Source organism: Urocampus carinirostris, chromosome 4 (assembly GCF_059441175.1).
Source record: "Urocampus carinirostris isolate Australia breed hairy pipefish chromosome 4, RoL_Ucar_1.0, whole genome shotgun sequence".
NCBI lineage: Eukaryota > Metazoa > Chordata > Actinopteri > Syngnathiformes > Syngnathidae > Urocampus > Urocampus carinirostris.
In genome coordinates, this window is record NC_142352.1 from 38,954,915 (window position 1) to 38,967,828 (window position 12,914).

The 12,914-nt window shown below is 39.7% G+C and overlaps 1 protein-coding gene across 2 annotated transcripts in view; it reads right to left on the reverse strand.

The window, feature by feature from the left end:
- Positions 1–746: 746 nt before the first annotated feature.
- phlpp2 (PH domain and leucine rich repeat protein phosphatase 2) overlaps positions 747–12,914 on the reverse strand; it is a 70,413-nt gene continuing 58,245 nt past the window's right edge. For both annotated transcript variants that reach the window (XM_088334479.1, XM_088334478.1), the window contains 2 exons: positions 11,495–11,792; positions 747–9,813 (listed from right to left, as the gene is read on the reverse strand). In XM_088334479.1, coding sequence (XP_088190605.1) covers positions 8,867–9,813; positions 11,495–11,792 — 1,245 coding nt within the window. In that variant the 3' untranslated portion in view covers positions 747–8,866. The remainder of the gene's footprint in view (positions 9,814–11,494; positions 11,793–12,914) is intronic.

Sequence of the window (12,914 nt, forward strand, 5' to 3'; positions counted from 1 at the left end):
GTATTATCAAACAGCAGCGATTTCCATGCCAGAATGCAAAGTTAGTTACGCGTTGTTTCATATAATTCGAAAAATGTGCTATATACATAAATATTCTTTGTAAATATTAATGGCATGCTGTCAACATTAGTTATAATCCCTTCATTTAAAATGGCAGTCAAAAATACCTACAAATATCAGCCATATAAATAAATACACATCAATTAATCATGTTATAACTAAATACATAATATAAATGCAGTCAATTCATCGATGCATACTTGTCATTTATTTTGTCAATTATTTATGTTTTATTTTCACATGTATTTTGTCTCAATAAAACCTCATTTAAATGAGGAGGGGCCACAGTTGCTCGAGGTTTTCTACTCTTGGTTGAACAAAATGGCTATACGTGAAAAGTTAGCCAGGATGACCCGCCTCCTCATTTGAATATAATTTGTGACAACACCAAAAATACATGATCACCAACACTACCGCTTTAGACTATCGCTTTCCCCCCTTTAAAAAGCACCTACCGATTTCTTTTATTTATTTATTTTTTAAATGTACCGCTTTTTAAAATTTAAACAAGAAATATATGGCCTCTAGAATAGTATTTTAGTCTACGGCTACTTTATTTTGAAGGGAGGCTAAGTCTTTGTGAGTGAAAGATTTCCATTTCGGAAGAAGCATGCCACATCCCTTTTTTTTAACTAAAACATTTGTTAGGTCTATATGGGGGGTAAGCAGGAACTGAGGCAGCGGTGCTCAAAACAGGGAAGTTGTTTATTCACAAACCAGGAACAAAGTAACAAAACGAACAAGAGGGGCACAAAACTAATCAAATGTCCAAACACAAACCTGAAAAAAATCCAAAACAAAGACCGCAAAGGAAAAATGCAGGGAGCAAAGGAACAAACTGTCCAAACAAGAGACCAGAAACAAAAGAAAACAAACCTTGCGTGGCAGTGGAATTAAAAGGAACAAAGTAACAACAGAAATAAAAATAAACAAATAAAGTGGGTGCAAGATAACTAACAAAATATCCAAACCAGAAACAGGAAGCAAAAAAACCAAACCACATGTAGCAATGGGAGAAGAAATGTAAATGAGCCCGACAACGTGTTCGGTCCAAATTGTCCTTATAAAAGGTTGGGAGAATTCGGAAGATGTGTGTGTGGTGATTGGACACAGTTGTGCCAAGTCCCAAACCTGGTTGGAGTCCTCTGGTGGAAGGAGGCGTACCAGACCCTAACATGTTTTTTTAACATTCTGGAGATGGATCGTGTTGTAGAGTGTGCGATAAAATCTACCGCTTTTTATGTCAAAAGGTTGACATGTATGATAATACAATAGAGAATAAATGACACAATGCATACATATATGAAAAAAATTGTCATATATTTAGGTTTACCACGATTTATTTGTGTGTTGATTTATTTATATGGCACACATTTGTAGGTATTTATTTATCCATACATTTATTTCAACATATGGCAAGTTTAGTCATCCACTGCCATAGTGGGGATTGCAATATTCCTTTGCTATGAAGTAGAAAAATAAAAATGTTTTCTCTAGTTGTAGAGTAAAAAGATATTCAGGCCTTTCTAGGAAATAATGTACATAAAGGAACCTGGTGAATTAACATTGGCTACTTTGGTCACACGATCAACAACTGCAGAGATCATTTTCATTCATAAAGGTCACATCAACATGCATACACCTAATGCACAAAGACTGCATGTGCTTCATTTTAATCACATACACATTGCAACAAGTTTAATTTCAAGGCAAAAAATAAGAACATTTCTTGGACCCGCTCCACTAAAGAATTAAAAGGGAATATTGTTACCCTCGAAGCCTGTGATCCCTCATCCTTTTAGCATAATATATTGTAAAGATGTGATGGAGGAAAGAGAATTGTTGTATACACTTTATCAATTTGTATTATTGTATTATTTGTCTTCAAATAAGCAGGGCACATGCTTGTACATCTCTGTCCAGGGAAACGAATGAACAACAAGCCAACCACATTCATGCCATTTGTATTCATTTCCTCAGCCAGTCACTGTCACGACATATTCATTCATTTTGCTATCACTTATTCTCTAAATCATTAAAAGTAGATTTATGCTGTCATACGGTATACAGTGATCAAAACAGCCCTGTTCAGCTTGATAATATACACTATTAGTGAAAAGTTTGGGGTCGCTTAGAAATTTCAAAGCAAAGGTTGAAGCATAAATTTGTTTTTTCAAATAAAAATAATCTATAACCATCCAAATGTTTGGACTTTTTTATTGATCTATTTTGTTATTCATTTGATTAATAAAAGTAGTGTGACTTTTCATGAAAAAACATCTATTATCTGTGTGGCCCGAGAATTTTATACAGCAGTGTATGTATGTATATATATATATATATATCATCTCATTAGCTGCACCGCTTATCCTCAGTAGGGTCGCGGGGGTGCTGGAGCCCATCCCAGCAATCATCGGGCAGTGGACAGGGGACACCCTGAACTGGTTGCCAGCCAATCACAGGGCACACAGGGACAGACAACTCGCCTGCTCATTCACACCTAGGGACAATTTGGACCGGCCAATCCACCTGAAATGCATGTCTTTGGAATGTGGGAGGAAACCGGAGTGCCCGGAGGAAACCCACGCAAGCACGGGGAGAACATACAAACTCCGCACAGGAAGTCCAGTAGCTGGATTTGAACCCACACAGGAGGTTCCCAAGACCTTTGAACTGTGCTGCACCCGTGCTAACCACTGCGCCGCCGTCTGTCTCTGTGTGTGTTTTTTCGTGTAATATTGTTTTTTAAACCATCTTTTTGAACTACACTTTTTGTCAAGTGATCCCAAGAGCCTAGAAGAAATCCGCAGGTTCGAGAGTGTTCTCTATTGGGCCCCGGTGCTGTAGATTGGTCTGCCCTCTGAGATTTGATCTGAAACTTCATTGGAACTGTTTAAATCTAGGCTTAAAACACACTTCTATAGCGTATGAATGACCTATTTTTCACTTTGACAATATCTGTGTATTAATTGTTTTTGCAAGATCCATTACAGCCTGGTCATCCTGGAAGGGGGAGTACCTCGTGTGCAGCCCTTTCTCAAGGTTTCTTATTTTCCTCATGCTGAGGTTTTGATTTTTGCCTTGCCCTCGTGTAGGTTTTCTTAATCAGGGGGAAAACCCTTACTTGAACAGGTGAAAATGAATTCGGGGTTAATCCAATCCAATGTGATGATACGGTGCTGTGGTTTTTCCTCCCTTTTTACAATAAAGTGTAATTGCACATCCGGGCCAGTAAGTGACAGTGATGATTAGGAAAGCTCTGTGGGGTGCAACTTAAAAGGGTCTGTCTGTGGGTGGCTTAACAATACCAAAAGCAATCAGAGGCACTTCAAATCGAGACAGATATGAACTAACTTATATGTACGGAGAAATTGAATATGATTAGTTAGACCTAAACAACAAATGCTCATATCAATAGGTATATACACTTGTGCAACTACATTATCTCTTCTATTTTATGTCTCCAACCAAAAAATAAATACTTTAAGTCTTTAAATTATGTATCATAGTCCATTATATAACAAAAACCTGGAATATAAACAGGAGGTAGAGGTGGGGAATGACTGAATATATTTACTGTAATTCTAATAAGTACCATGTAAAAGTCTTAAGTGCAAAATATCTCCTTTACTGTGATCGTAAGTAAAAGTTGTGCCATTTTAATGCTAACCATGTTGGGTTTGTAAGGCTATGGATTTGTTTTATTTCTTTTCAGACCAATTAATAGCGTTCACTCAACCGGAAAGAGTTTTGTGTTTTTGAATTTTCAAAAACAGAATCATGGACTGTTGTCCAATGTGCATTCCTCAGAAACGTCAGAAAGGAGCCACCAGAGAGGTAGTCCATAGTGAGATGGAATGGTAAATTCATAATGGATAGGTGCATATGCCAGCCTAAAAGAAGGGGATACTCCTCAACTCCAGAAGATGTGATTGAACAAGATCAAACTGCTTTCCAGTGGAGCACCCGTAAATCGATCAGAAGAGCCAGTAGGCCAGAATAATCATGATCTCGTCATGGCCACCCAGTTCTCCCACCACGCAATTTCTTTTCGTGGCGACTTGTGAAAGGATTGGACTATGTTATTCCAGGAAGCGTGCATGAGCTGAAGGTACAAATAACTGAAGTTGTTGAAACCACTAAAAATGCAATGATGTGTGTGGTGTGACCAATGGTGCTCGCATTGATCATCTTTGAACATTCCATGTAAAAATTAAGATTACAAGCATTTTGAATTCTCCAGAATTGGATTTCTATCCTTAAGAGTTTCCGAGATATTCAATGGCAACATGTGCCCAAGACCAAAATGTGCATTTTTGAAAATAATTTTTGCATTCATTTTACACAACATGAACTTCACCCTGAGGGAGCTGACATCATTGTCTCTCACTGTCTGTCATCTTGCCTTTACCCCGAAAAAACAATAACCTCGCGAAAGTCGAGACCAGGCATATCCAAAGTCCACCCCGGGGGCCAGTAACGGCCGGGGATCAAATTGTTACCTCTGTCATAAAGTAAATATGTGGCTCGCCAGTAATATTGGCCGCAGTATAAAACAAATTTGTACCCAAGCTTTTCTCTGAGGATGTTAGGCCACCTCCTTTCTGAAACGAGGACAAAAAAATAAGTGAAAGTTGACTACAAGGGCCACCACTTCCAGGACAACTGGAAATTGGAGTACATTTTCACCGAAATCCAAAACAACTGCGCCTGACTAATTTGCCAAGAGACTGTGGTTGTTTTGAAGAAAAAATATAAAGAGGCACTGCTGGATGCAACATGCTGACTACAAAAAGCTAACTGGAAACAAATGCTGTAAAAAGGTGAAACAACTGGAAGCTGTTTTAACGGCACAGCAGCGCTTTTTCATGAGCACCTTCAGTCAAATGAACAGGCTACAAAGGCCAGCTATGAGGTTGAGACGCTGATCGTCAAGCACTGCAAACCTTTTACAGATAGTGAATTTATCAAAGACTGTTCAAAAAATGCCTGGCCGAAAGTCACCCGTGCGTATTTTCAGTTTATGAAATCTGGCCCAATTTCTGAAAAGTTTGGACACCCCTGGCCTAGACCAAATAAGTTTAATAAAAATGGTGCTTTTTGGTCACTTTGAATATCCACTGTTTGTACTCATCTTCTTTCTTTGAAGCAGTGGTCAAATAATACACACTGTCACTTTAAGGAGTTGCTTTTGTGCACGAATCTGTGTCTCATTAGCAGTCAAACATTCTGGCATTGTTGAACATTTTTTCCCAACGCTTACCATGAAGTATTCTCCAATCATGTATTTGTATGTCACAATTTATACATAGGTTGGATAAAGATTCTAGCAGCTGTTTAGTTCATAGAACACAATTCCACCTGTTCAAGATGAGGCTTCATGATGCAATTTATGCTAGCTTCTCGAGCTTAGGATAATGTCGCTTCTTAAAATGACACAAGCACACGATTGTGGACCACATTCCCCCCACTAAATGCAGTAGAAAGTGCATCAGTAACTTGTGTTGAATCCAAAAGGACGTCAAATAACAAGAGAAAGACAATTAAGGCTTCGACACGAGTGGGATTCAATCGATGGCTCTTTTTCCTGAACAACTAGTGTGCGGCAATGCTTTAAGGCGAAAAGGGAACACTAGAAAGTCATGGAATGTCAAAACTGCAAAACAATAAGTCAAACTCAAACCCAACTTTAGTTGTCCAAACAAACCACGCTCTCTTATTGGCACAATGATTTGCTGATCTGCATTATATTTACAATTAAAATGTTATTGTAAAAAAGATTTAAAACAACATTGAAATGTATAAGCGTCATCTGACAGTGCTGCGAACGTAAGATCAAGTACTTTTCCCATCTGTGTGATCACGTTGTACATCGTCATTTACATAATTACTGTAGTTTGAACAAATGATACAGAATGTCTTTAAAAAAACAGGTATCTGCACCAAGACCAGTCATTTCATTTAGGGTAAGGGCTAAAGGTGGGCGGTTGATCCAAATATCGATATTTTAAATACTGAACGAGTACTTGGATCGGATCAATACTATTGACTTCAGATCGATACTGCCTTCCAATCTAAATGATCACTCTAATAATGTTGTGAGTCGTGAGATTATTTATACATTTTTGTTTACACTTTTTTTGCAATAAAATATTGTATAATGAAAAGTATTTTAGTTGTCTTTTTGACGTTATACAACATTCTAATTTTTTTTGCATAGCTCCTTTTTTGGTTTGACTCTGGACTTTGGTTCTGAAACAGTTGTTGTAGACGTATTTTAATTTCAAACCGGTAAAGGTTTTTACATTATATTGTTTACACTACAGTGGTACCTCTACCTACAAACGTCTCTTCATGTGAAAGTTTCAGGTTACAAAGTACCTGAACAAGAAAATATTACCTCTAGTTACAAAGGCGTTTCACGATACGAAGTCAATAAAACAGTACAGTACGCACCACTATTAGCCGGTCCCAAAGTTTCTCGAATGTAAATAAACTGAATATTTCTTCGAACCTGCCTGGCAACCCAGTGCGCATGCATGCTCCTCGCATGCTCTTCGTGTCACCGTCACAGTTCAAAATTTACAGACGAGGAGGAGGGGTTCCAGCAAGATAGCAGGGAGGAAGACACAACCATCATTTAATCAGCCCAAATGATATACATTTAAGCAAAATTCCATGAAGTCTCGCAATTTTTGGAAAGGGATCATCCTGAATAAGTGTAGACGAGTCGGGCTATCGCTACGTCTGCCTCGCGCATTTCCGACGGATTGTCAAAATTAGGAAAAAGGAGACGTCATTGGATCAGTTTTTAAAGAAAGGCGAGGCAATAGGGGGAATTAATATTTTTAGTATTTCCTTTAGTCTTTGTTTTTTTACATAATGTCTCTCTTGTTTACGTATATTATGCAGTAATCTGATTTTAAAATGTATTTTTTTTCTTGTTCTGATGCTTTTTAAGAATTCATTAGAAAAATATCTAACTTTTGCTGGGCTTGGAACGGATTATCACATTTATATTCAAAATGTGTCTCTACTTGCAAAGTGTTCAGGTTACAAAGCTACTTCCAAGACAAATTAAATATGTAACTAGAGGTACCTCTGTATTTGTAGTATCTGACCTTTTTCAAAATATTGTGCAATGCAAGATATTTTAGTTGTCTTGTTGACATTATTATACTGTTTTCATATTTACGTTACACTACTCTCGACTTTTGTTTTGAACAGTTGTAAAAGAAAAAAATATGTATTTCTTATACTGTACAAATCTGCAATGTAGTTATTTAATTTTTTTAAACTGTACACTATTAGAGTAAGATCTATGTGCTGTTTATCAAAATTATAAACAAACTCATGGGGCGATGCGATCGATTATTCAACAATCAAGATTTACAAGCGGAAATTATCAGTATTGGATTGATAATGATCGAGACTACCCTGGAGTTACTTGGATCGGATCAATACCAAAATTCCCAGTACGTATTGCCCACCCTCCAGTGGCCATTTATCAGAAGATGGAGCTAGAAATTACAAGAATCATATACATTTGTGATGACAATTTAAAGGAATTCCTTGAAATATAAGTAAATATATCTGCAAAGGCGAAGGGAATTTTACATGGAACTGGTGCTGGTACGGGGTATCAGTATTGTATCATGACTCCTCAAGAGTAGAGTATTGATATAAAACATCGCTAACACGTTAAAAACATTTGAAAATATAGTGTCACTCTCTATTTATTGTGTTTGAAATTTTGTGAAATGGAAAGTGATGCCCAGTCTGACTTATTTTGGCTCACAAGGTTATCACACTGCAGCTCTTAATGCCAACAATACTGAAATTGTTCTGTATCAGTATGAGCAGGGATGGCCAAAGTATAGCCTGTGGCCATTTTTTTAAGTAAAATCAAAAGTTATGTTTAAATTTGCCCACGGTCTGTTATTAAAAATAGATTTGCCTGTAAAAGACAAAGTTTATTTAGCTTTTCCTTTAAATAGTTTTAATTGCTTATAAACTCATATGAATTGCTTACTTCAGTGTTTCTCCACCAGTACCAGGGAGGCCTTCCAGTTATCAACAGAAAAACACGTTTTCTGCCGTATCCAGTAGATGATAGTAGATCACTATTCTTGTAATTAATAAAATCATTTTGGTAACTCATTTGTGGGGGGTAAAAACATTTGAGCTTACGCTCAGTTCACAAAAGGTTGAGAAACAATGGCTTACTCATAAAAAAAGGCAGAGCATATCAAAAGATTACCTTTACTTTCCCTGTGTATGGTCCAAAATGGAAACATTTTAACAGGCATGGGGTTTAACAAGTGCAATCAGGACTCATCCTGAGCTTTGGCAACCTACTCAATCTACCATAACATTACCGCAAACAAGAGCCAGTCAAATTAAGTTAAGTTACTACTCTTCCAAATTGGCAAACTCAGGATGTGTAATTGAGGCTATAAGAGAGAATGGCATTCATGATGTATATCTGCTATTATAAGCTACAGGAGAAGGAGGATTAGCTGTGTCAGCCTTGTTGTCCTTCCTTCCCGTTTAAGTAAGAAGCTCTACTCTAAAACAGCCGTGTAGCCTTGGAACTCTGAGGCCGAGTTGTCTGCAGTAGGCACTTAACTAGAAGGGTATGACTCGCGCTGAACAAACAGAGATTCTCCAAGAGCGGGACCGTTTCAGGCTCTAGAGGAAATCCAAAGAGAAGTTTGCAATGATTCTTCGAGGGATATGTCGCTTTTGCTTCCCTGGAATGGCACGATAATAGAATGGCAGCCAGGTTGTGCTATGTTACCCCTTTTTACAGGGCAGTGTCATAGACCTCAGGCTTTACAATTGGGGTCACTCCAGGACCTGGCACTAGGGGTTGAGATTGAACATCACACCCTGCGTTGTTTAAGGCAGGGTGCCCAGGATGGGCTGAACCTGGAGGATTCTGGCCTTTTAGCTGCTCCCGCACTTCCTGCTCCAGACAAGGAGGCACAATCAGCTGGTCTTCAAGGTCCTGCTGCGCGGGAGCGGTGAAATATCCGGACTTCTTCTTAGGTGCCTCCAGGGCCACCTCGATAAGGTTGTGACTGTCTTCGGGTGCCACCACCGAGCCATTCGGAAGCCTCTTCACGAACAGGCAGGTAGTGGACGGTGATGTCTTCAGGTCGGCAAGCTCCCTACCGCAAACAGCCAGCAGGCAGCCGTTGGTTGCCGAGACCACCACACTGTTTTGTCTATGTATCTTTCCGTCAGGAAAATTGGACCCTCGTTTTTCTGAGTCCGCGTCTTTCAGGATCTCAGCGGCTGCAGGTCGCAACTGAAAGGCGCAGCAGTGAATGTCTACCTCCACTTCTAATTTGCTGCCATTGGAGATGACACCCTCGAGTGGGGTCTCATCGTCGCTGTCCAAACCGTTGTTGGAGTGGTTGCTGGAAAACGTTGCGCAGGAAGGTCCACGCTGAAAAAGCCCCACGTGGCCGGCCAGACCGACTGAGACTGGGACCGGCATGCCGCACAGCGTGGCACCGGGGTGTAGGCTGCAACGCCGTTCAGGCCGCGGGTGTTCGTCTGAAGCAGTAGAACAAGCCTCGCTGCCCACCTCCGACATTTCACTGTTGAACTCAGAGACCACCCCGCTGGTGGACGACAGGTTAGTCGTGTCGCTCGGTGCCGTAGGTACACCCAAAGGAACGGGTGGAAGAGCCCGGGGTTCGGCGGTGCAAACGGCTGGTTCACAGGTACAGCTGTCCTCGCCGACTAGGGTCGCAACAAACAATTATTTCAATCATTGATTGATTGGTCGATTATTCAGTCAATCACATAAGCTAAATAATGTTATTTGAATCCATGTAAATGTATACCTTTTTATACGAGCACCTCTACGCTCAACATTTTGAACAAAAACATTGCTTGCTTTAGGACGGAAAAAACAGTTAACAAGCAGTCCCAGAGGCTACCACTAGAGAACGCTCAAGTCTGTTTCTCGCCATCAGCTCAGTCAGTTACGCATGGAACTCCTGCAAACAGGCACCTGATTCTGCAGCTTTGTTTATACCTGCTATATTCCTCAGCGAGTCTGTTGTGGTCACATCTCTTTAATAGCATCTCCTCTTTGTTATTTTTTGTGACCTTAGCCATGTGTTACAGAAAGGGAAACCGTAAGGTGTCTGACATAAAGGGAGAATGATGATAACTGTAACGAACCAAGAAATAATAGAAAAACACGGACGCGGTGTTCGTTCGAGTGACCAAGCCAAGGAGTATATCAGGAAGCAGCAAGTGCGGATTACAAAGCCGCGGAAGATTCTACGCAGCACTTTGATTTACTATTTACCATGGAGAAGCTGATGTCTTCAAAGGAGATTAGAGACTAGACAAATCTCATTGGATACATTTTTAAAACACCTGTAGAAAGTAATAGCGTTGCAAGTCCAGCTGTAAACTAAAACAGTAAACATATTTTGTGTGTTCACGTTCTTCTTATGTTACATTAACTTCAATTTTAAGTGTACAGTAAGCGCTTATGTATCATTAAAATTTTGTGCCTTTACATCCCCCTCTCCAAGCCCGCCTAGTCCCGCATCTCTGCGCTACGCAATTGCCTTTGTTGTGGTGACTCCCTCATAATTAACTCTCTTTAATATCATGTTATTTAACTTATTATTGTATTTTTATGTTTATTTACCATTTAAATGCAATTGGGTCGCGGCTTATCATTAGGATCGGATGATGGGTTCCCAAGTCAGACAAGTTGAGAACAACTGCTCCGAACTATGCAATTTAACCCTTGAAAAACAGTCAAACAGCATCCCTCTCAACTTATACGGTTTTGCTGTACAAAATACGTTTTTTATGCATTTTAAAACAAGTACAACGTACAAGAAAATCTTTACGGAAAAACGGAAATTTGTCAAATATGGGTATCATCCGGTATACACCAGCTATCACGAAACGGCAAATTGATCAAGTCAAACGAGTTCGAAGCGGTAGCCTCTATCTCAGTATTGATTTTTTCGTTGCAAACGAAGCGAGCGGTTTAATGCTACTGTGCGCATGCGTCTGCCGCCTGGGGATTTCCCATCATGCATCATTTGGAAATAAATAAATAAATAAATATGGTGTACGATTATTTTGTATTTTGTACGGGAAAATACGACAGTTTGTACAGGTATGAAACCGTGGAGGTTGACAGGTATGAAACAGTCACTGTGGTGATGGAGCCCATTACAGCCGACTTTGGACAGTAAGCAGGGGACATTCTGGCCTGCACGCCAGACAACCACAAGGCATGACTTTGTATTAAGAAAAACATCTAAAAATCGGGAAAAAATCATTTTGTGCATGTAAAATTCTGAGGAGGATGCAATCAGAGGGTGTACAAACTATTTAATATAAAAACATTTTGTCAATTAACTTCATGATTGATTAGTGGTTGCACCTCTATCGGCGACCTTCAAGGCCACAACGGTGGCCCCGATGTTGTCCTTGCAGCCGTAGCTTTGGGCCAACGTGCAGAGCTTCTTGGCGGCAGCGCGTGGCTCTCGCACAGCTTGGACCGTGTCCACAGCTTCCTGGTAGGGCACGCGCTCGAACAGCGCGCGATTGCCCAGGATCAGGAAGTCGTCATGGGATGAGAGCGGCTCGGTGTGCACCCAGGGCTTTGGAAGCACCCACGGAGAGAGATAAGAGCAGCCCAGCAGGCGGGAGCAGCATGTCACGCCGCTCACTTTGTTGTCCTGGGAAACAGAAAATTCCTAAGCCATGTGAGGCTGTGAACATCTAGATCGAGCATGTCAAACATATAACCCAAGGAATGATTTGATCCTGCCTGCCGTACGTCTTTAGCTCATTTATATCAAAAGTTATGTTTTTAACGGATTCAAACTGTGTGCTCATTTTTACCACTGGAGGGCAGTAAAGTATAAAAGAGATGACGTCCATCAGAGATTTTATCCATGATTGGGACTACCGGTATTTATTTTTGTGTGCTGTGAGATGATCAATAACAATACAAAGCAGCGCTCAAGCTCCCTCTTAAATCCAAAAGATTTATTCAGTCCCGAATTTGCAGACATATCTCTGAGTTTATGATTTCAAAGGAGGTAACACCACTTCAAAAAGTAACTTTGCAAAACCTATGGAACTGAAATTCACTAATATGAGTTTTTTACGGATGTGAGGTTGTTTTTATTTTTTAGTTCAACTTTAACTTGAAACTAGTTCTGTAATATACGTAGATGTAATGTAAATACTATGATATTTGTTTCTAGTCACAATATACATTTGCATGAGTTTAATAGATACAAAGCAATCTGATTAACACTGCATTTCTGTAATCTCAGTAAAGTAGTAACATCCTCCCATTTTTATCCACCACATTTTTGCCCTTTATTTGATTGACATTACTGTGCCTAGAGTTCCAGTCATTTTGACTGGAAAGGGGAGCGAATCTCTGTAGTGGAACATGTTTTCAGTGGCATGTGTGGTGAGCAAAGAAAAAAGATGGGGCTGGGTCTTTTCAATGAATGGACATTATTGCTCTAAATTGTGCTGTAAGCAATACCCAAAATTGTTCTTAAACAATGTTTATTGTTGATGTAGACTAAACTGGTACTGCTACAGTGCAACATCTACTAATCACTTCTGCGGGTTTCCTGCCTACTTGAGTCATCCCAGAGAAGAAAAGGTACGGGAATGGACAGTATTATGTAGAGTTATACTAAGTAGCAAAAATACACACACATACACATAATTTTGATTTTTTTAAAAGTTGATGTTGACTACATTTTGTTTATTTTTACCCAATGCAACATTCAAAGCAGCCAGGTCATCTTGGAAGGGGGTTACCTCTTGTGTGG